We start from the raw sequence: 25,388 nt of genomic DNA, 5'->3' as shown, positions 1-25,388 counted from the left end.
ATATGTAACAAACCTGCACGTTATGCACATGTACCCTACATCTTAAAGTATAATAATAATAAAAAAATTAAAAAAAAAGAAAACAACTACAAAGGAATTAAAATGGTATATTAGAAAATATCTATTCAACAAAAATAGGTAGTGAAGAAAAAGGATAAGATTAATGAAGGCATGAGACATGTATGGAAAAAATATCCAGATAGCAGACATAAATCCAACTACATAAAGTTACATTAAATAAGTAAATTAAGGAACCCAATGTAAACATAGATTGTCAGATTGGATAAGTGAAATACAGGATGCAACTATCTCCTGCCTACAAGAGATACACTTTAGATTTAAAGCCACAAACAGGTTGAAAGTAAGTGGATGGAAAAAGATACACCATGCAAACAGTAACCATAAGAGAGCTGAAATTGCTATTTTAATACCACACAGAATAGGCTTTAAAACAAAAATTGTTATGAGACAGAGACATATTTTGTCTTGATAAAATTGACAATTTGTTTTGAGACAGAATCTCACTCTGCTCAGGCTGGAGTGCAGTGGTGTAATCTCAGCTCACTGCAACCTCCACCTCCTGGGTTCAAGCGATCCTCCTGACTCAGCCTCTTGAGTAGTTTGGGACTACAGGCATGTGCCACCACACCCAGCTAATTTTTCTATTTTTAGTAGAGACAGGGCTTTGCCATGTTGTCCAGGCTGATCTCAAATGCCTAACCTCAGGTGATCCGCCTGCCTCGGCCTCCCAAAGGGCTGGGATTACAGATGTAAGCCACCACACCAGGCAAAAATTGACAATTTATAGAAAGATGTAAATATTATAAACATGTTTTTATCTAACAACAAAGCCCTAAAAATACTTAAAACAAAGGTGACAGAATTGAATAAAACAGACAATTTTACAATAATAGTTAGAAACTAAAAAATTAATAGAACTGCTAGATGGTTAATCTGTAAGTATTAAAACAACTTGAAGAACACTATTAATCAATTTGACTAACTGATATCTACAGAAGACTGCATCCAACCACAGTAAAATTCACATCCTTTCAAAAGTGCACATGAACTATTCCCCAGGGTAGACTATATGCTATACCTATATAAGTCTCAACAACTTAAAAGGATTGAAATCATGCTGAGTATATTCTCTGATCACAAGGAAATTAAATTATAAATCAATAGAAAGGCATTTGCAAAATCCAAAATACTTGGAAATTAAACTATATATAGCCAAATAGTCCATGGATCAAAGAAGAAATCACAAAGAAGATTAGAAAGTATTTTGAACTGAATGAAAATGAAAACACAACATATAAAATTTATGGGATGTAGCTAACTTAGTGCTTAGGATAAAATACATAGCTTTAAATATCTGTATTACAAAAGAAGCTCTTAAATCAGTAATCTAATATTTCACCTTCAGAATCCAGAAAAAGAAGAGCAAAATAAACCCATGACAAAGATATGGAGCAGACATAAATAAAATTAGAGCAGGCATAAATAAAATATAAAACAGAAAAACAACTGGGAAAATCAATGAAACAAAAAAAATTGTTCTTTGAAAAGATCAACAAAACTTGAGAAATCTTTTGCTAAACTGACCAAAACAAAAGAGAGAAGATACACATCACCAAAATCAGGAATACAAGAGGGGACATCAGCAATGAACGTACAGACATTAAGAGGATTATAAAGAAATATTGTAAACAAATAATCCAATAAATTAGAAGACTTAGATGAAATGGACAGATTCCCAGAAAGACACAAATTACCAACACAGACTTTAAAAGAAACAGAAAATCTGAATAGATCTATAACAACTAAAGAAATTGAATATATAATTAAAAATTTCTCATAAAGAAAACCCAGATGTGGGTGGTTTCCCTGGTAATTCAATCAAACATTTAAAGAAGAAATAGTGCCAATATTCCAAAATTGTTCATTATTAAACGTCCCCTGCTATTATTGTATTGCAATCTATCTGCCCCTTTAGATCTATTAAAGTTTGCTTTATATATTTGGGTGCTCCAGTGTTGAATGCATGTAAATTTACAATTGTTATGTCTTCTTGCTGAATTGACCCCTTTATCATTATAAATTGACCTACTTTGTCTCTTTTTATATTCTATGACTTGAAGTCTATTTTATCTGATATAAGTATAGATAATCCTGCTCTTTTTGGTTTCGATTTGCATGGAATATCTTTTTCCATCTCTTTACTTTACATCCACGTATGTCTTTATAGGCGAAGTGAGTTTCTTATATGCAGTATATAGTTGAATCTTGTTTTTTATCCAACTGCTTCAAAACATTGTTCTGGGCAAATACATTTTAAGTAAGACCTCAAAAGCATAGGCAAAAATGCAAAAATAAACAAATGAGATTATGTCAAGATAAAATAATAGGTTGGTGCCAAAGTAATTGTGGTTTTTGCCATTAATGGCAAACAACTCAATAGCAAAATAACAAATAATCAAATTTAAATATGACTAAAAGATATGAGTAGACAGTTCTCAAAATATACAAATGGCCATTGGGTATATTAAAAATACTCAACATCACTAATCATCAGGGAAATGCAAGTCAAAACTACAATAATGTGGATTCAGCGTGATGCCCAAATCCAAGCGCGACAAGAAAGTCTCCTTAACCAAAACTGCCAATAAAGGCTTGGAATTGAAACAAAACCTGATGGAAGAGCTTCGGAAATGTGTGGACACCTACAAGCACCTTTTCATCTTCTCTGTGGCCAACATGAGGAACAGCAAGCTGAAGGACATCCAGAACGCCTGGAAGCACAGCCGGATGTTCTTCGGCAAAAACAAGGCGATGATAGTGGCCTTCGGTCGGAGCCCATCTGATGAGTACAAAGACAACCTGTACCAGGTCAGCAAAAGGTTGAGGGGTGAGATGGGTTTCCTGTTCACCAACCGCACAAAGGAGGAGGTGAATGAGTGGTTCACGAAATACACAGAAATGGACAACACCCGAGCTGGTAACAAAGCAGCTTTCACTGTGAGCCTGGACCCAGGGCCTCTGGAGCAGTTCCCCCACTCCATGCAGTCACAGCTCAGGCAGCTGGGCCTGCCCACCACCCTCAAGAGAGGTGTGGTGACTCTGCTATCTGACTACGAGGTATGCAAGGAGGGCGACGTGCTGACCCCAGAGCAGGCTCGCGTCCTGAAGCTTTTTGGATACGAGATGGCTGAATTCAAGGTGACCATCAAACACATGTGGGATTCACAGTTGGGAAGGTTCCAGCACATGGGAGACGACTTGCCAGAGAGCGCATCCGAGTCCGCAGAAAAGTCAGACTCCGAAGACGATGACTGAAAGGGACTCAGGACTGAAGGTCTCCTGAAACCTTCTGGGTCTCACTGGACCATGCAGGACTGCTGCCGCCCCTCTGGAGAGAGCAGCTTTTTATTTGTCTGTAGACAGGGAAAGTGATGGGCACTGACTTCCTCTAAAGAATAAAACTCTGGGCCAGGTGCGGTGGCTCACACCAGTAAAAAAAAAAAAAAAAAAAAAAAAAAAAAAAAAAAAAAAAGAAAGAAAGAAAAAAAACCTACAATAATGTAATATCTCACCCCAATTAAAATGGCTTTTATTAAAAAAACGAAAAATGGGTGCAGCACACCAACATGGCACAAGTATACATATGTAACAAACCTGCACGTTATGCACATGTACCCTAGAACTTAAAGTATTATAAAAAAAACAAAAACAAAAAACAAAAACGAAAAATAACAGATACTGGTGAGGACGTAGAGAAAAGGAACCCTCATAACCCGTTAGTGGGAACATAAATTAGTACAGCCACTATGGAATGCATACCCCCCCCAAGAAAAGGAAATCAGTATATTGAAGAGATATCTGTACTCCCATGTTTATTGCAGCACTGCTTACGAAAGCCAAGATATGGAATCAACCTAAGTGTCCATCAACAGAAGAATGAAAAAAGAAAATGTGGTATATATACACAATGGGATATTATTCAGCCATAAAAAAGTGAAATCCTGTCATTTGCAGCAACATTGATGGAACTGTAGTTCATTATGTTAAGCAAAATAAGCCAAGCACAGAAAGACAAATATCACATGTTCTCACTTATCAATGGAAGCTAAAATTAGATCTCACGGAGGTAGAGAGTTGATTGGCAATTACCAGAGGCTAGGAATAGTAGAGGGGAGGGGAAATGAAGTGAGGTGTGTTAATGTGTATAAAAATACAGTTTGATAGAAGGAATAAGATCTAATGTTCTATAGTACAATTGGGTGTCTATAGTTAACAATAATATATTGTATATTTCAAAAAAGCTAGACAAGAAGAATTGGAATGTTGTCAACATAAAGAAAAGATAAAAGTTCAAAGTGATAGATATTCCAATTACTCTGATTTGATCATGATCATTACAAATTGTATGCATGTATCAAAATATCATGTATACCCCCAAAATATGTATAAGTTATATATCGATAAAAAAAGGAAAGAAGACAGTCATTGTGCAGGGAAAAGTTTTGCATATCATATTTCTGAAAAAGAAGTTGCATTTAGAATATAAAAGAACTCTAAAAATTAAATAATGAGACAAATAATCCAATTAAAAATGGGCAAAAAATATTGGAATAGACATGTTTCCAAGGAAGATAAAGGAATGGCTAAGAAGTACATGAAAAGATACTAAACACCAGTATGAGATACCACTCTACAATTACTGGAATGACTGTAATCAGTACAACAGACAAATGTTGATTACAATGTGGAGAAACTGGAACCCTTAATCATTGTTTGTGGGAATGTAAAATATCACAACCACTTTAGAAAACAATGTGGCCGTTTCTTCAAATATTCAACATAGAGGTCCCAATGACCAAGCAGTTCCACTCTTGGTAATCTACCCAAAAGAATTGAAAACATATGTCCACACAAAAGCTTGTACACAAATGTTCACAGCAGCACTATTTACAATACTCAGAAAGTGGAAACGACCCAGTTGTCTCAATTGATGACTGGATAGACAAAATGTGCTATAGCCATACAATGGAATACTATTTAGCCATAAAAAGGAATGGAATACTGATACATGCTATCACATGGATGAAACTCAAAAACATTATGCTAATTGAAGCCAGACACAAAAGACTACATATTATATGATTCCATTTAAATGAAATGTGATGTAAAGGCAAATCTATAGAGACAGAAAGATTAGTGGTTGCTCTTATATGGAGCTGGAAACAGGGATTCAATGTAAACAGGAATAAGGTATCTTTCTTTTTAAAAAAACTTTTGTGTTATGTTCGGGGGTCCATATGCAGGTTTGTTGCATAGGTAAACTTGTGTCATGGGAGTTCGTTGTACAGATTATTTCATCACCCAGGTATTAGTTTTTTTAATGATTCTCTCCCTCCTCCCACCCCCACCCTTCGATAGGCCCCAGTGTGTATTGTTCCCCTTTACATGTCCATGTGTCCTCATCATTTAGTGCCCCCTTATAAGTAAGAACATGCAGTATTTGGTTTCCTGTTCCTGCATTAGTTTGCTAAGGATAATGGCCTCCAGCTCCATCCATGTCCCTGCAAAGGACACGATGTTGTTCTTTTTTATGTCTGCATAGTATCTCATGATGTATATGTAGCACATTTTCTCTATCTGGTCTACCATTGATAGATATTTAGGTTGATTCTATGTCTTCGCTACTGGAAACAGTGTGGCAATGAATATATGTCTGCATGTGTCTTTATAATGGAATGATTTATATTCCTTTGGGTATATACCTGGTAATAGGATTGTTGGGTCGATAGTATTTCTATCTTTAGGTCTTCAAGGACTTGCCACACTGTCTTCCATAATGGTTGAATTAATTTACACTCCCACCAACATTATATAGGTGTTTCTTTTTCTCCACAACCTCGCCAGGATGTTATTTTTTGGCTTTTTAATAATAGCCATTCTGACTGGTGTGAAATGGTATCTCACTGTGGTTTTAATTTGCATTTCTCTAATGATTAGTGATGTTGAGCTTTTTTTCATATGCATGTAGGCCACATATATATCTTCTTTTGAAAATGAAGAAGATTTTCAAAAATGAAAATGTGAAATGTCTGTTCACGTCCTTTGCTCACTTTTAAATGTTTTTTTTTTTTTGTAATTTTAAGTTCCTTATAGATGTCAGATAGTAGACCTTTGTCAGATGCATAGTTTGCAAATATTTTCTCACATTCTGTAGGTTGTCTGTTTACGCTATTGATAGTTTCTTTTGCTGTGCAGAAGCTCTTTAGTTTAATTAGATCCAATTTATCAATTTTTGCTTTTATTGCAATTTCTTTTGGAGTCTTCCTCATGAAATCTTTGCCAGGGTATATGTTCTGAATGGTATTGCTTATGTTGTCTTCTAGGGTTTTTATAGTTTTGGATTTTATGTTTAAGTCTTTAATCCATCTTGAATTAATTCTTGTACACGGTGTAAGGAAGGGGTCCAGTGTCAATCTTCTGCATATAGCTAGCCAGTTTTTCCAGCAGCATTTATTGAATAGGGATTCCTTTCCCCATTGCTCTTTTTTTTGTCCGGTTTTTTGAAGATCAGACAGTTGTAGGTGTGTAGTCTTATTTCTAGATTCTTTATTCTGTTCTATTGGTCTATGTGTCTGTTTTTGTACCAGTACCATACTGTTTTGGTTTCTGTAGTCCTGTAGTGTAGTTTGAAATCAGGTAGCATGATGCTTCCAGCTTTGCTCTTTTTGCTTAGGATTGCCTTGGCTATTTGGGCTCTGTTTTGGTTCCATATGAATTTTAAAATAGTTTTTTTTTCTCAGTTCTGTGAAGAATCTCAATGTTAGTTTAATAAGAATAGCACTGAATTTACAAACTGTTTTGGGCACAATTGCCATTTTATTTTTTTCAGTTTCTAAAAGCCGAGAAAGTATGGCCTTTTAAAAGATATTGATTCTTCCTCTCCACGAGCATGGAATGCTTTCCATTTGTTTGTGTCATCTCTGATTTCTTTGAGCAGTGGTTTGTAGTTCTCCTTGTGGAGCTCTTTCACCTCCCTAGTTAGCTGTGTTCCTATGTATTTTATTCTTTTTGTGGCAATTGTGAATGGGATTTTGTTCCTGATTTGGCTCTCGGCTTGACTGTTGTTGTACAGAAATGTATAGGAATCTTAGCAATTTTTTCACATTGATTTTGTGTCCTGAAACTTTGCTGAAGTCATGAGCTGAAGAAGCTTTTGGGTTGAGACTATGGGGTTTTCTAGATATAGGATCATGTCGTCTGCAAACAGGGATAGTTTGACTTTCTCTTTTTCTATTTGGATGCCCTTATTTCTTTCTCTTGCCTGATTGCCCTGGCCAAGACTTCCAATATCATGTTGAATAGGAGTGATAAGAGGGCGTTCTTGTCTTGTGCCTGTTTTCAAGGGGAATGCTTCCAGCTTTTGCCCATTAAGTATAATCTTGACTGTGGGTTTGTCGTATATGGCTTTGGAATAAGGTATCTTATGGGGGTAATGGAAATGTTGTAAAACTGGATTATGGCAATTGTTAAATAATTTAGTAAATTTTTCAAAAATTATTGAATTTTACACTTAGGTGGCTGAATTTTATGGTATGTAAATTATATCTCAAGGCACGTTCTAAGAATCTATCATTCAGACCTCCATTTTTCAACCATCTAGTCGACAGGACAGAGTATACCATGACTATGAGGTTATGAACAATTTATTCTCCCAATTTTTTATTTTATCCATTATAGAATCATGGGGGAATAACTCACTTCTCAAATAATTATTTCCAAATAATCAGTGCAAAAGAATTTATTTTAAGAAAGGCAAACTCAGGAGGTTGAGGCTGCAGTGAGCCATGATCATGCCACTGTGCTCCATCTTGGGCACCAGAGTGAGACCCTGTCTCTAAAAACAACAACCAAAAAGGCTGGGAGTGGTGGCTCATGCCTGTGATCCCAACACTTTGGGCAGATTACCTGAGGCCAGGAGTTTGAGACCAACCTGACCAACATGGTGAAACCCTGTCTGTACTAAAAATACAAAAATTAGCCAGGTGTGGTGGTGGGCACCTGTAATCCTCGCTACTTGGGAGGTTGAGGCAGGACAATCGCTTGAACCTGGGAGGCGGAGGTTGCAGTGAGCTGAAATCGTGCCACTGCACTCCAGCCTGGGCGACAGAGTGAGACTCTGTCTCAAATAAAAAGAAAAAAAAAAGTAAAAGAGGGCAAAAATTTAAAAGTTATTTTTATTATACCATCAATAGGAAAGGCTAAATAGTCACGTCTTCTCCTGATGAACAGGACATATCGGGGAAGAGTTGGTAAGTCAATGCAAAGTTACTGATTTGCAGAAGAGTGGATGCTGCCTGATTTAGTTGATCTATTGTAATTCAACTTTCTCACTTTGGTAGTTTCAATACTTTAAAAATATTTATAAGCCGTTTTAATTTAAACATGTGATAAAAGCTTTTGAGATTTGCAAAACTGTACCTGCTTAACATGAGCTTGTGTGGTGAGAATATAAATTTTCTTTGTTTAATTTTAAGCTTAAAACAGTCAAAAGGAAAGTGTATTTGTTTTTTAAGAACCTGAGGCAAATTTAATTCCCAATGCTCACTTTCCTGTGGGGATCCAGTGATTGAGTTGTTACTTGAGTAACTCTCTTGTAAAATGCAAAATGATGGGTTTATTTCCCTTCTAGAACTTACTAAGGAAATATACAGAAACAGGTGCATATTTTTAAAATTTTAAGCTTCAGAATAGTTTGACATATTCAGTTAGACTGATATAAGTTACTGTGCATTAATGGTTATGTATTTTATGGTTTGAAACAATGCCTGAGCTGGGGAGAGTCTTAAAGTTCTAACTATCAGGGGGTTAAAACTAGGGCCATCGAGATTAAGTCAAAGTCAAAGACAAGTGAGGCTTGTCTGCATTTTATTTAAGGAGTGTGTCCATCAATAGTTCAAATAATCCAAAGTTAGTATAATTCTGACAAAAGACAGAAGGTATTTCTATTTAATGACTAAAGTGATACCAAAATGTGGCAATAGCATAACACAGCTTATCTTTCACATACTTGCCCACTTTGAAATTGATTATGTTCTTCCTGATAATTTTTTTACTTGAACTATTTCAAAAGTTGCATGCATAGTCAAACTCTCAATATTTTGTATTGTACTATCTTAAATTTGCATAGTTAAAATCCCATAAACTGTGACCAAATTGGAACATGTAAAGCAGTACTCTCTGGTATCATCTCTCTACTCCTTTCCAGCCACACTGGCTGTCTTCTAGTTCCTTGAGTACTAAGTACCGCATGCTTTTCCTACCAAAGAACCTTCACATGTGCTCTTTCTGGGATGTTACCCACTCTCATCCCCAACTTCTTCTTCACCTAGGTAAATCCTACTCATGCTTAGGGTGCCACCCTCAATATCAGGTCAGGTTTCTTCATCAGTGGTTCTCATGAAAGTATATTCCTTCAGAGTTCTTATTTCAGTTTTAAATTATATACTCATAATTGAAGTGCGTTTTTGATTAAGTTTTATAAGGAAAGAGTCAAATTTCCATTTTGCTCTCAGTAGCTAGCATGGTTGCTGACACACAAATGGTGCTTAACAATAATTTGTTGAATGAATTAATTGAATTAATGAACAAATATCCATAGTTGCTTCATTAAACTATAATTTGGCTACAGCAGCCCAGATAATAAAATGAATCATGGGTTTTATTTATTTTTATTTTTATTTTTTGAGATAGAGTTTCACTCTTGTCTCCCATGCTGGAGTGCAACGGTGTGATCTCGGCTTACTGCAACTTCCACCTCCCAGGTTCAAGCGATTCTCGTGCCTCAGCCTCCTGAGTAGCTGGGATTACAGCCGCACACTGCCACGCCCGGCTAATTGTTGTATTTTTAGTAGAGACAGGGTTTCACCATGTTGGCCACGCTGATCTCGAACTCCTGACCTCAAGTGATCCGCCTGCCTGGGCCTCACAAAGTGCTAGGATTACAAGCGTGAGCCACTGCACCTGGCTCATGGGTTTTAAAAGGGAAGGACCCTTTGATATTATAATAATAGGTAATGTTTATTGAACCTTTTATACATGTACCAGTCACTATTTTAAATGCTTTTTGTGCATTATCTCGTTTAATTCTCCCTCAAATCCTGTGAGATAGGCATCATAATTATTCTCACTTTACTGGTGAGGAAGTTGAGATAGGTCTTATTGTTATCAAGAGGAAAGCTTGGATTCAATCTGGGCAGTCTGACTTCACACTTTATGCTCTTAAATGTTATCTAGCCCAAACCCACCATTTTCCAGATGAGGAAATTGAGGCCCAGAAGGGAAGTGACTTGTTCAAATTCTTAAACCTATTTAATGGCAAAGCCAGGAGTAGAACGCAGGTAATCTGGATTGATAATGTGTAGCTTTAACTAGCTTATTTGGCTACTGATAATAAATTAACTCTAATAATAAATGTTTAATATAATGACTCTTCTAATTTTATCTTTAAAATGTTATCTTTCTCCAAATGAAGATCAGAGGCTCTTTGAGCCAGGAGTTTACTAATTTTCTTAGATGAACACCTAATAAAAGGAGAAGTATTTGGGGAAGGGAGATGGAGTTATTTCTAAGGAATCAAAGTGTTTTATTATTAGTAAAACACTTGACATTTACTAAAAAGTAGCAAATGTTAAGTATGACCTGACTGCTCAACTGATGCCAAGGCTTTACAAGAAGGTCTTTGATCTTCCCAACAAGCCTATGGGAACAATAGTATTGTTATACCAGGTTTTTTTTTTTTTTTTTTTTTTTTTTTTTTTGGGGCTGGTGATTAGAGGCTCTGGGGTATAGAGAGATTAAAGTAATTGGTCCGGGCCGGGCGCGGTGGCTCACGCCTGTAATCCCAGCACTTTGGGAGGCCGAGGCGGGTGGATAACGAGGTCAGGAGATTGAGACCATCCTGGCTAGCACGGTGAAACCCCGTCTCTGCTAAAAATACAAAAAATTAGCCAGGCGTGGTAAGGGGCACCTGTAGTCCCAGCTACTCGGTGAGGCTGAGGCAGGAGAATGGCGTGAACCCGGGAGGCGGAGTTTGCAGTGAGCAGATATAGCGCCACAGCACTACAGCCTGGGTGACAAAAAAAAAAAAAAAAAAAAAAAAAAAAAAAGTGATTGGTCCCAAATCACATAGCTAGTACGTGATGGATCTAAGCTCACTTTCAACTCTGATTCCAAAATAGGGAGAAGGATGGAAGGTGAGATATAGGCTACTGGCATTTTGTGACATTGTTCCCTCCATAACGATGGATGGAGGTTCTTTTGTTCCAAGGTACTTAAGGACAGCAAATCATTAGTTATTTTATATGTGATTTTTTATCTTAAATTGGCCACTGGGTGTTTTTTAATTTAAACTATTAAATTATACCTGTCTGTTTTGTCTGTGAGCGCCTAGAGGGAAACCCATGTGCTTTATATTTCAATTCTTTGTTTTCCTAGCATCTAGCACAATATCTGACACAGAGTGAACTATTTATTGAATAATGGCTATTAATATGAATATTTATCATATTTTTGACATGGTATAGTTAATACAGTTATGCTGGTAAATGAATTTTGAGTTACAGACATGGGATTGTGATAAGACAAACATAAAGGGCTTTGCCAGCTCTGGTGAAACTCTTTGAAGATTATCTGTTGTGCAATCTTGAGGAAGTTTACTGCACCAATCTTTGTCCCAATTTTCTTATATGTAAAATAGGGAAGAAGCTTCTTTTGCAAGGTTGTTGTGAGAAATTATAATTCACGTAAAGTAACCGACACATAGCAGACAATAAATAAATGAGCTATCATCTTGGGTCAGTGAAGGGGAGATAGACTGAGATTCCATTATGAGGTGGGGAAGATGTTTTAGGGAATTCATGCCCCTAATATAGCAGTTTTTAATTTGTGACTTCCACGAAATTCTATGTAAAATTCTGAATATGTTTGTTTTTCTGGGGAGAAGGCCCATTGATTTAATTCATTTCTTAAAGTGGTATGTGGCCTAAAATGTTTCATAACTATAGCTCCAATTACTTTTAAATAGAAACCTGTATTAAAACAGTGCCATAATCACCCCTCCCCAAAATTAGGTCCATCAAAACTCAGTTCCAAGACAGATCAAATGCCTTTAGACAAAGGACCTACCATCTTCCCCCTGAGCTCTAGTATGATCTCAACTTTTATCAGGGAAGAACAAAAATGATGTGAAACCACAGGGAAAAGAATGGGACCACTCGCTTATCCCAACTCTGCCACTAATTTTGTGCAAGAAGAATCTTTATCTAAGGCCATATTCACCAGAATACACCTCTGAATCCTGCAAGGCGTGAATATGCATTTGGAATCTCTATCACATGTGAAACTTCTAGAACCTGAGAGAAATGAAGCTTAGAGCATTAAATAGATCTGATCATAGGGTCTTTAACTGCTCTGCCCCTCATTCCCCATCCTTTCCCATCCCCTTAGCCCTGAAATTCAAAATCTCCTTCACTCTTTAAATTAATGAGTTGGGGGTTTGGTTTCAATGTCTCATGGTCCATGGTGAAGAGAAAAAGACAATACAGTGCATATTAAACAAAGGACTATCTGATTGTCTTTTGGTGTTAAATGATCTTCTGTGATTTGATAACAAATAATTTTTTAAAATACTCCCTACTGAGCACAATAAAAAGTTGGCTACTATAAAGACTCTCATTTCCATTTCTTTTTTCTTGTTAAAAAAATTTCCAGGTACAGCATGGGCAACATAGTGAAACACGGTCTCTACAAAAAATAGAAAAATTAGCCAGGCGTGGTGGTGCACATCTGTAGTACCAGCTCCTTGGGAGGCTGAGATGAGAGGATCACTTGACCTGGGAAGTGTAGGTTGCAGTGAGCCAAGATTGTGCCACTGCACTCTAGTCTAGGTGGCAGAGCGAGACACTGTCTTAAAAAAAAAAAAAATTCCAGGTGTGAAATCCAAGTCCAAAAATCACTGAATTAGGACAATGTTGCAATAATCCAGGTGAAATACCATGAAAGCTTGAATTAAGGCAGTGGTAATGGTGATAAAAAGGCAGGAGAATTGAGAGTGACCAGTTGGATGTGAGGTTGGAAGAGGCATGAGTTGCTGGCTTGGATGGTTGACAGTATCATTCACTGAGCTAGGGCACACTCAGAGGGTAAAGAGCTAGAGCACACTCAGACTTGAATAAATGTCTGAGGATATTGCTGAATGTCCAAGTAGAAACAGCCAGCCTACAACTGAAAATATAAGCCAGGAACATGGGGGAGATTTGTGGACATCTAGGTGGTAGCTGAAGTGGTAGAAGTGGATGAGGTTATCCAGTGAGAAGAGAGACATTTCCTCATGCACATTTTTTAATTTCTTTGAGCAGTGGTGTTCAAAACCAAGGAAGTGACTGTTGGCTCATGTGTGCCTCAATGATGTTGCTACGGTTAGCCAGGACTCTAGGCTCTGATGGGTGACTCAAATGGTTTGGGCAATTGAAAACAAAGTTCAATTTTTCTAGACATAGCAAATACTTTGAAATACTGGGTACTGTAGGGACTGAGTTCAGAAAAGTCCTGAATAAAGGAAACGAGGTCCATGAGTGAGTGGTAAGTAACATGACGTAGGAACTGTAGGGAATTATGGAAAATCTGACATCTTTTGGGTACCAGGCAAATCAGCATTTATTACTTTCAATAAACAGCTTTAACACTTTGAAAGGACTGCATCTCTGCAGATTCCATCTGAATCACAAAACAAAGACACAATTTGTTTTAAGGTCTCTGAAGACTGGACACACTAGAAGATGATTCCTCAATTTGAGGGGCAAAAGAATCCCCTACACAAAACTCTAGCCCAGTGCTTCTCAAACTTTAACATGCACACAAAACACCCAGGGATCTTGTTAAAATTCAGATTCTCATTAAGCAGAATTGGTGTAGGGCTTGGAATTTGGCATTCCTAACAAGTCCCCAGATGATGGTAATGCTGCTGGTCTAGTCAAAGTGTTACTCAAAGTATGATTAGAACCTTCTATGGTAATTTGACATTGATGAGTGGACTTATCTCAAACAGGGTACCAACTTTTTGCAATTCGTTTCTTTCCCCTTATGTTTATCTCAAAATGTAATCTTACATGTTAAACCTAATACTTTTGGGCTTTTATTTTGCATATCTTTTTTCCATTTAACTTTCTTAGAAATTCATTTTTGTTGTGTTTTATAATAGTATTAGTCTGTGATGGATTGCAAAAACTATTGGTCCCTCACCACAGATAGTTTGAGAAACACTGCTCTAGATGATAAAGAACGTTTTCTTTGGGACATAGATTTAATTAGAAATGGTTTGATTTCTAATACATATGATTCTAAAGCAGTATTTTAAATTTTTCTTTTTATTTATTTCATAAACAATAACAAAACTCAGCTAGGTAACATTATGACAGTTTCACCGTACATTCAGTCACAAATATTTGAAACCTTCGCAACAAGAACAACAAAACCAGAAGTGTTACAAGAATAATTTACAAGAAAATCTATAAAACAGCAAGAAGCTCACAAATGTTCATTTTCTTTTGCACAAGATCACTACACTCTTTCACAACATGTTTTGTGTTACAAAATTTCCAACAAAAGTGTATTTTTTTTCTTTGTATTGTGGTTTCTAAAACCAGAAACTTTGAAGTAAATATCCTTTTATTAGCACCTAGTGGTGCAGAAAAAGGAAAACTCTCACATACAGACACTTCACAGCACTTTTCTAAGAAAAATATACACTTACAAAATATGTTACAAATTGGCACACTTAAAAATATACAAGATTTTGTAGACGTCTTAAGAGTGATCCTTAAGCTTTATACTTCAATTGATTCTACAGGTTATTTATAAAGCTTAACTCTAAAAGAAAAAAAAAGGCAAATAATTTCCTAACATTTTTAAGTTGCAGTGTCATATGTCAAACAGAAACTTAGATTACATTCATAAAAAGGGCCTCTAACGCTTTTATTTTAAATTTTCTTAAATGCTTAAGGGGCTTGGGGAAGAAGAAAAAAAATGGGAATAATCATTTTCTTTAGCACCATAAATCAGCAACTTACTAAAGAGGTGCATTCAGTTCTATGGAAACTAAGGACTAGTACATTCAAAACTCTGTAGGCAGCAAACTCCAGTCAGTGCTACAGGTATCCCAGTAGAGCATCTTAAGATTTCCACTCTCCTCATGGGGAGTGAAAAACAAAAGGCCTCCTCTAGTTTTCATTCTAAGCCATTTTTTTTTGTGCTGTAAATAACCAGTCATCTCTCAAACAGGCAGAATGATTTCAGTATCTCTTTTCTTCTTTTTGAAATGGGATGTCATTCTGAGACTCAGAAACCCCTGAGCTTGTTAGATGGACAGACATCCTTTCCATCTTATGTGGATGAGTGTTTCTTCAGTGTCTTTAGTATCAATTTACCCAGACACTGATTTTGAAAGCCTCATTCACACCGTAAACTTTGTACTAAACCTCTATCTTTTACATTGTCCTTCTCCAATGTCTTACCCCTTAGTTACGATTCTGAAACCAAGAGTACATCTCAAGTATGTAGCTGCAATGGGAGCTCTGCTTCACGACTGTAGCTAATGTTTAATGCTGAGTAAAAAATGTGCCTTAAAGGGTAGCCTGAGTCCTGTCATCAAAATAATCACAAGCTGGTTGAGGACCCTCAAGCTGATGATGGTGTTTCCCAAGTTAAACAGAAAATTTTTTTCTCCCTTATTTGGGTCTTTGAGAAACCTTTACAAAATCCCTGGCCTACATTTTGTTGACGAGATTCCTGTTTGTTACTAAAAGTTTGATTTTGGTACTAAATCTTCTAAATGTAACTATAGGCTTAGTGAATTTTATGATTAGAAAACAAACCAACCTCACATTAGTTTTATTTTATAAAAAGAACATATTTCTGTAGTGATGGGCAGTCATTAAAAAAATCCCTAAATGAAAATGGTAACTCCTTAAATTAGATAATTTCTCAATAATAAAGGAGAAAATAAACATTTCTATTTCTAGCAATAGTTAGGACTAGCTAGTGCTCCATTCTCCTCTTCAGCATAGAAACTTAGCTCTCTTCAATTCTTGGAACTGTTCTGAGAGCATCTGTAAGCTGAAGACATGTTTGATCTACATCACACTGGTCCAGCTTGGTAATAGCAAGCATGGCTAAAAGGTCCTTGGATATGGTTTTTCTCCTTTAGGCAGTAAATGCTAATTCAAACCTACTAAAACAGAAATTCACTAGAACTGCAAAACCTCACATAGGACTTAGGATGCTTGCTAGAGTTGTTTATAGCTTTTGAAGCATCCTTTTGCCTCTTTCTTACACACATACACACATACTCCCCTCCCTCGCCCCCTCACACACGCAGATGCTTCCCAGCAAGGAAAAAGTTCAGAGAACGTGAAAGTTATCACAAAAGCCCAGCTAGCACCAAGGACTTCAGTGAGATGGCTGAAGAAGTGATGATCAAAGTAATGCAGGAGGTTTGAAAACATTAGGAAAAGGTAAGGCCTTGACACATAGTTGCACAGAGTAACAAGAAGTCAGAAGGGAAAGCTGGGAGGAAGCAGCATATGTGAAGAAGCTGGTATAAGAGACCTTGGAGAGGCAGAAAGGATGGTCACTGGTTGAAGCCAATTATCAAAGCCCAAACATGACCCCCAAAGTCTCAATACCCTTCTCCATATAGTATAGCACCTAACCAGGGCAGGAGATGAGACCTATTCTTAACAGATCTTCAGGGAAAAGGAATTTCTAAGTTTCCTCAGTCATGTGATATAATTTGTCCATGTGGGCATGAGTGTGTGTTTAAAATTATATTTGAGGGATGAAGTACCACCTATTAGGTACAATGTACACTATTTGGGCGATGGGTACACTAAAAGCCCAGATTTCACTAAGCAATATATCCATGTAACACAACTGTCCTGTACCTCTAATCCATAAAAATAAAAAAAATTTAATTAAAAATTAGATTTGAAAATAGCCAAAGCAATTAAAGGCAATTAAGAATGGGAAGGTTTCCCTCTGAACTTCCAGAACAAAGCAGCCTGACTAAGATTGTTGAGCCCTGACAATTTGGGCAGGTGGGATATAAGAGCATAAAAGAAAAATTCTAAGACCAAGGTCTGAGATTAAGTAAGAAGAATAAGGCAGGTTACCATTTCCAGGAAAGTAAAGATTAAATGGGACTCTGTTAGGGAGGCATTAATAGGAAACAGCTTCTCAGAGGGGAGAGGTTAGAAGGGAGTGGTAATCAGGAGTTTCAGACCAAGGATAATATATATTTCTGACTTGAGATACCAGTGATAGGGCAAAATACTATTTTTATACTCTACTAAGGCAGCTGGTTATGACAGGAAGAAAAAGAACTGTGAGAGCAGAGACAGGACCAACAAAATGCGAAATGATGAACATCTCAGAACACAATGTACTGAGAGGAATATTAAATGCAAATAAGAGAATAAACATCTTCTGCCTTGGCCTATTGCTCATTTCTCAAACTCTGTTTCTTTTTATGTTTCAGTACAAAGTGACTGGTTATGCGTCACTAATTTATATGTTAAAAGCATATAATACACTGCAGGCCAATTAAAAAGGTGCTTTAAAATAACAATTCTCTTTGGAGAAAGGGATGAACTATGCCCTAGAATTGGCCCTTAATGGGCTCCATAGGAGCAACTGAAAGAATATCCATTCCAAAGGACTTATTATAGCAAGTTCTCACAAGGAAATTATTTCCAACAGTTTCAGGTGTCCTACCCCACTCACACCCCATTCTCCAAAGCTGAACTGATACCAAAAAAAAAAAAAAAAAAAAACTGGGACAGCTGCTCCTGTATTTACTTTTATAAAAACACATTGTATTAATGGAACATTTTCTTTATTTTTTCATTAACTGCCACCTTTTCATTACATAGAAAGCACTCCACTCCTCTAAGCCAGCAGGTGACTCTGAGGTCTGGAGTCTTGGAGATCACAATACAGGCAGAGTTGGTGATTCCAAGCCAAAATTCAGCTGCAAAACAGAAAAAACAAAAACAAAAACAAAAAAACAAAGACCAGTTTCTAGGGACTGGCCATAGCATTTAGTACAGCTAGCTATCAGAAAAGAGAAACAGAAGAAGATTTTCCAGTTTGGTTATTTTCCCTTTTGGATGGTAGCTATAGGGCAGGAGACATATTTCATCTGGTGCCTTTCCACTAAGTAATTTTCCAGGGCTCACTGCACACAGAACATCAAAGCCTAGGAATGGGCCTGTACCAGCCTCACAGAATGCTCCTCACCCACGCATCCCCACAGACACAAGAGACTGACGCTGGGAACACACAAGATCAAGAACACAGGCTTGTTCATTTTACGACCCAGCTGTAAGGAATAGAGCAGGCTGGTGAAAGGAATCATGGACCGGGAAGTATATATACTTATATACATGACAGGTTTCCTTCCATTTCTCTCTTACTACTTTCAAATGTTGCTTCTCTGTTTGTGAATACATTTAGGTGACATTGACTAGGTAGGTTCATATTTTGCTTAAAATTTTCCTTTTGAAACATCTTCCCTTTTTTTGTTAAATCCCCTTTTTCCCTTCCCACTTACTCTCCACCCTCCCACCCCAGCCTATATATTCACAAGTTAATAGGTTAGTAACAATATTAGTAAGAATAGTAACAACGACAACAACTAACAATATTAATAATATTAATCCCCTATATCTGTATAGCACTTTATGATCTACAAAGCGCTCTCACATCCATTATCTCATCTGTGCCATAACGCATCAGTCATCAGATGCACAGGCCTTCAATTGTGCAAATAAAAGAGATCAAATGTTAGAAGTCAAGTGGTGAATAAAGGGGAAGAAAAATTAGTAGTGAGGAATGTTGGAGTTGTGAAATTTTTTTAAAAAGTAGGGGGAGTACTGAATAAAAAATGTGATTTTAAAATTTGTACTTAAAATTGAGATTTAAGTTTAACATGTGGCATCAAATATTGGTTATCCTCGGACTAAGTATATATGGCCCAAATCAGTTGTTGCCACAAATTGTTCATCTTATCTGATAGTAAATGTAAAAATTTGGTTGAACTGGGATGCCTTAACATTTTCTTTAAATGACATTGGCATTGCAAGATTAAACACTGAAAGAACACTAAAGCCATGATATGAGTGCACTTTTGACAAAACTGGAATAAAACATTTAGGAAACTATTTAAATAAAAGCATTCTATAGACTTCATTTATCATTAGTGTTGATTTTATAGCTATTTTTATAATTTATCCCAGACTATTATAAAATATATAAAACTGAGATATAAAGTATCAGCAATATAACTTTCACTTTAAATAATTTTCAGCTACAGATTTTGCTTTTAGAAAACAAACTTTCAAAGCAGCTGTTTTGTTTCCTTGTAAAACGTTCTGTAAATGCATATACTTAGGTCCCTGATGGACTTAGCTGTTGTGGTCTTCAGATTTTTCCAAAATTTTAACCCTTAGACAATGGAACAAGCAAATCTTTATTTTGCCTTGTTTAGCCTTGTTTCCATACAGGACAGTAGAGTTTAAAATTTTAAAAGAACGTGTGTGTGTGTATACATATATATACACACACACATATATATACATATATATGTTTGGGTGTGTATATATCCATTTAAAAATAATTAATGAGCTTTAAACTGTGGGTGAATCTGTGAGATGAGGTAAGAAAATTTGGCACATTTCAAACACTATCCTTTAATTTTGGTAAATTGTGTAACACAACATATTTTTCCACCATGATCTACAGGTGCTATCCACATAAGTGGGGGTGGTTAACAGCAAGAATCACTGGAATGTTCCTAGTAAATTAACAGGGACAAGTTCCCCAAATACAACCAAATGTTGATATAGAAGTAAAAATATATACAGTACAGTCACTTGTTTGTAGTTTTGGCACAATGTTTTCAATTTTTTCCTTGTGGGTAAATAGTGCATAAACTACTTGTGCAACTGTATGACTTTTTAAGTCTTTTACATAGAACATGAGATTAAAGTTTGCTCCAAAGACGTATTCCCACAATTTAAAATTCTTTTCTTTAAGCACTTACATGTCAACATACATACCACAAGGCATATTTTGAAAGAAATAAAACACAAACATCAAATGTCTTTCTGGAAAATGCGAGTCTCTTCTTCAAACACAGGTAAAACCCAAAAGGTTGTTTCTGCTTTTAGGAGATTGTAGTCGGAATCCCTGCAGAAAAATCAAACAATTTATGCCATCTTAGTTAGTTTTGGTGTATGTCCCACAAAGGGATCATACAAGCTAAATTTGTTAACATCATACTAGATGCCGTATGATGTAGAAAAAGATACAAATAGCACAGGGCACTAGAAAGCCCTCCTAATTGCCGCATGTTCAGATTTTGTTTTCCAACTAATGCTCTTTTGTTTAAATGATCTTGGCTTTTTGTCTACATGACTTTTAAATTCTATTTTTCAAAATCTGTCTTACTGCAAAGACTTTCGCTTCCAAAAATCATTCAAGAGCATATTTTAGTTCTATTTTCTTAATATGTAGTAACTAGTGATGAATAGCAGAAGAAAAAATAGCTTTGTTAGAGCTTATCCCTAGCCAAGCCACAACAAAGTTGCCCAATCTTTTGGGTGGCTTAAAGGTATAGGGATTTTCATGCACTTTAAAATTTTCTTTTTAATTTGAAAAAGAAGGGAATGGGACAGTTTCTTTCATGCAAATTTTTGCTTTCAAGAGGGAAAAAATGAGGGACTGCGGGCTTAGTAGGTAGTAGGAGAGCTAAGGGTGCATCATCTCAGCCATATTGGTGCAGTATTACCTCAGTTTTTCAAAAGAAGCTGTCCCAGACTCATCCTTGTGGACCTGTTCTCGCTCCATGTGCTTTCCCTTACATTTCTCATCTCTCAGGGCCTTGGAGCTGGATTTGTGACGATACAGCTTTTTGTGTGTCGGTCCGTTATTGCCTAAAGTGCTCATGTTACTATACTTTTTATCAAAGAAGGTAGAGCGAGAGTCCTCGTTATAACCAGGCATGTTTGCATGACCAGGATCACCTATTGTTGTTTTCCCATTGCTTTTGCTCACACCCTTGATTGACCTGTGATTCTTAGTGGCTCCTGGGGACCCACTGTTGATCTTTTTCTTAGACTCCTGTGGTGTCCCAGCCAATATTTTGAGGGTTTTTAATTTTAGACTATTGGACTCAGGGGAGTAGAATATTTTGGGATCCCCATGGTGCTCCATGGGTTCCCACAGGGGCTCTATGGAGGCCATCATGAATCTCTGCACATCTGCCATACCAGAGGCAATGTTGGACAAGATATAGGAAGGCTCCTGAAACTCCCGTTGGTCATCATCCAGAAGGCTGTTGGTGTTGGTGCCCATGCTCATATCACTCCAGCCTGGGCTGCTCTCCTTCCCCAAGGCCCAATCTCCAGAAAGTCCCTTTTGGCTTGGCATCTTCATAGAGGCCATAGGGCCACCATGTTGGATACATTCAGCCAATGTCTTCCCAGTGGAGGATATGGTGTTGGTTTGGCTTCCCCCACGGCCAATGCCAATTTGCATTTTCTCTCCATTGATGGTAGCCATGTATTTCCCTTTCTTTGTGGACTTAGGGACCTGGCGGGAGTTTTTGCTGGGTGGCTTTTCAATTCCCTTGTTGTTGCCTTTGAGGGATTTTTTCCTGGTGTTTTTCTGAGAAGAGCTTTGGTTCATAGCCCCACTCTTGCTGGGTGAACTTTTCTTTCTTGATTTTGACACTTTGTTGTTGGTACTAATTTGACCAGATGGATCATTAAATGTTGACAGGCAAGGGTTTTTTTGGAGCAGGCTGAGAGAATCCTCATCATTGAACATATGGAACTGAAACTGGTGGTTATTTAAAGTAAATCCATCCTCCATTTGGACCTGCCGGGAAAGGGTACTGCAGTCCCACTTGATTTTTTCCACACTGTCCAATGGTCCTGGGACACCCTCTTGGAACCCCTTCAGTGTTCCTAGTGTCTTCATACTCTCACATCTGGTAATTTGAGGGGAAAGACTAGGGGTGTCCGGTGGGGACATCTCTGAAAGGGAAGAGTGACGGAATTTGTCAGGGGTGAAGTTGGATATATCCAGGAGATCAGTGGACTCCTTCAGTGGTGCTATCTCATCAATGCTTTGCTGGATCACCAGCTTAGGGCTGCAATGGGCCAGGAAGTCATCAGTGATATCATCATCGCCATCCTTTTCACAGGACTTCAAGCTTAAGGAGCAATAATTACTTGAGCTGACAGAGAGTGGGGCCATTGAATCAAAGCTAAAGAGCCGACCATCATCCATATTGACTGGCCCCTGTTGGAAAGGAAAGCAGATTTCTCCATTATTAAAGTGACATAATTGGTAAGAGTCATCAGATGGGAGTTGGGTATCTTGCACGGAGTCATACAGGACCTTGTTGCAATTACTGCCACCACTACTGAGGCAGATTGGATTGTATGTTGTAGGTGTGAGGTTATTTTCCATGGAGACTACTTGGGAGGCTCCAAATTCACTGGATTGGGTTGGGGCTATCTCCCTTGAGACTTCAGCCATGAATTCCTGGGTGCCAGGCGTAGCCTTGTTGGGCCACACATTTCCATAGTTGCTTGATTCCATTTTGAAGTTATGAGATGACTGCTGCAGCTCAGAGTCAGAGGATGAGGTGAGCACACAGTCCTGGGTAGGCTGGAGGGGTACAAATGATTTTTCAGTTTGAGTGAGGCTGCCTTCATTTTGCTCTGGAGAATGGTGGGTGAAGTATGAGATACTAGTGTTATTTGACAAGTCAGAAGCATCTAACAATGTCTGCAGATACCCTCCAGGGATAACAGGTATATTAGTGGTAACATTAGCTGATGATAAAGGCATTTCAGAAGAGCAGGTCGTTGGTAGAAAAGTGGAATTCTTAGCAGACTTTGCCTCATGAAATTCAGATAGATGGCAACTGTTTGAGGTCCCAGGAATAACTTCATTCTTCAAATTAGCCTTGGAGGATTGGTCTTCCAAGAGAGGGCTCATTTGAACAATTGGTTTGCTTTCTTGCCCAGCAGCTTTGACTTTCTTAGATTTTAACCTAGCTTCACTTTTAAATTTGATTTTGTTGAGCACTTTCCTCTCTGGCCCCTTAAACTCTGTGTCTTGGGCTTTGACTTTCACAGGGTCAGGGCCTGTGATGTCATTTAAATGTGATCCATTTGCACAGCTAGGGGCACCCAGAGGTGCTGACTTCAGTGTACCTTTTAGGCCTCCATCTTCTTTACGATTACTAGCTTGCCTCTGATCATTGCATAATGAAATCTGTTTACTACTTGCTGAAATTTCAATGGATGGGATTCTTTGAATTCTGTGCCTGTTGCCAAGTTTAGATTTTCGTTTGCGAGCAGGTGGCAGAAATGACACCTCAAAGCTACCTGGTTCAAAGCTTTGCTTTTGGGAAAAAGGTGTCTTGATGGAGTCCGTGTTGGTGTTTCTCTGCTTCTTCTTCTTTTGCCAGAAGCCTTTCAAGGGTGCCAGTTTGGCATATTTGTTGAGCTGATTCTCACTCAAATTCACTGTTGTTTCACTGGCATCCACCTTACCCAACTTCACCAGCATGTTCTTCTCACCTTTAAAGCGATTAATGATGATATATTTGATAATAACAGGGGGCTCCTTACGGGTTACTTTTCTTCTCTTTTTGGGACACCATTCATCATCATCTTCCTCTTTGGAACCAACTGGCAGCCATTCCTTCCTCTCATTTACTTTTTCACCCTCTAGTGAGTCAACATCATATAGATAATCTTCACTGTATCTGACTTTTCTCTTGGCTCGCAGCCCATAGTTCTGTTGGGAGGAGGAGCTGCCAGAATTAGTGTCCCGAGCCATATAGCGACTACAGTCCCTGATCTCACCCATAGAATCATATGAGATCTCAATGAAGGAACTATCATCACTGAAATTCCCTGATGTATCCAAGCAATTAGCAAGATGGCCCTGCTTTGGATTCTTAAGTTGCTCTACTTCAGTCCCACTGCATGGTTTATTTAAGGCAGACTTTTCTCCATTATCCTTTCCATCTTTCTTCTCTACACCTTTGTCTTCCTGTCCTTCCTCTTTGCCTTTCTTCTTGTCCAAGTTTTTATCTTCCTCCCCCCAGATGATGCTCACATCAGGGACCTTGAATTGGGAAAAATCACTGCTCTGCTTCAGGGCCCCACTCTTAGACTCTCGCTTGGGGCAGGTAGTAAAGACGCTGGGGAAAAAGTTGAATTGGGCATCTTCCTGCATCAAAAGAGTAGTCTTGTCTCGAACGTTGTCCTGAAAGGACTCATACCGAATTTTCAGGGAGCAGACATCACTGCCTAGTGTTGATTCATCATCATCAAACATGTAGTTATCCACATCTTCTTCAGAGAATAGGTTGACAGACAGCTCATTCTTGGAACAGAGGTCAAGCAGTTCAATCTTACTTTCACTAATGAAAGTCTCAAAGTAACCCCAATCCTGATTGGAATTTGCAAGCAAAGCTTCTTCTGTATTGCACTTGTCTAACAGTAATGCCTCATAATAGCTTTTCTGAGCTGGATCCTCCAAGTCAATGTCAGGTTTCTCAGTTTCTCGTCTGTCTCCTGCCCTTGATTTATGCAGGGGGAAGCCTAGGAGCTGGTCTGAGAGCAGCTGCTCTCCATATTTCATATTTTCTCCAGCATTAATACACTGAATCCCTATATCAGAGACTGCACACGTTTCATAATCCCTATTTAGATCACCAACTTTCAGACTGATCCCTGGCTCAGGATCTACTGCATCCTTGGATTCCATGAAGCAGCCTAAGCAAGTCCGACTTGGCTGCATGAGGCAGTCCCCATTCAGAGCTGACATGCCTGCAGGCTCCACTATGGCAAATGGAGCTTTCTCACATTCATTGGGAAGTGACCATGTGTTCAGGCCTTTTGCAATGCCAGATGTGAGGGAGATGGCATTCACAGAAGCACTATTGGCAGCATGTTCGGGTGCTTCAATCAGGCCCAACGGAGAGGGTGGGCTCTGCATACAGGACTTCTTAGAGGGTAGAGGCAGGAGACCCCTGGGATACATCAGGGTCTCCTTTTGCGCCACCGGTATAGGCTGGATAGGTGCAGCAGCTTCTAGAGCTGCAAATGACTTCATTGCCACATCCTGGTCCTCTGAGTCTAAGAAAAAGGGAAAGAAATGACAGGAATAAAATTAAGGGTCTTAGACCAGACTCATTAACTTTCTTTCCCTTGATCAGTTTCTGG

The 25,388-nt window shown here is 38.0% G+C and overlaps 1 protein-coding gene and 1 pseudogene across 2 annotated transcripts in view; one reads left to right on the top strand and one right to left on the bottom strand.

Moving 5' to 3' along the window:
• The first annotated feature begins 2,608 nt into the window (after nucleotides 1-2,608).
• On the top strand, nucleotides 2,609-3,504 carry LOC105532102 (annotated as a pseudogene). The gene has a single exon (XR_001004912.1). The product of XR_001004912.1 is annotated as an mRNA turnover protein 4 homolog pseudogene (transcript).
• A 10,205-nt stretch (nucleotides 3,505-13,709) lies between these two features.
• The window catches only part of KIAA2022 (KIAA2022 ortholog), a 202,149-nt gene continuing 190,470 nt past the window's right edge, over nucleotides 13,710-25,388 (bottom strand). The window contains exons 3-4 of the mRNA XM_011970202.1: nucleotides 20,924-25,301; nucleotides 13,710-20,322 (exon numbers count right to left, since the gene is read on the bottom strand). Of these exons, the coding sequence (XP_011825592.1) occupies nucleotides 20,229-20,322; nucleotides 20,924-25,301 (4,472 nt within the window). The 3' untranslated portion in view covers nucleotides 13,710-20,228. The remainder of the gene's footprint in view (nucleotides 20,323-20,923; nucleotides 25,302-25,388) is intronic.

This window comes from Mandrillus leucophaeus, unplaced genomic scaffold, assembly GCF_000951045.1.
Source record: "Mandrillus leucophaeus isolate KB7577 unplaced genomic scaffold, Mleu.le_1.0 Scaffold931, whole genome shotgun sequence".
Classification (NCBI taxonomy): Eukaryota; Metazoa; Chordata; class Mammalia; order Primates; family Cercopithecidae; genus Mandrillus; species Mandrillus leucophaeus.
This window is presented reverse-complemented; position numbering and strand designations above follow the sequence as displayed.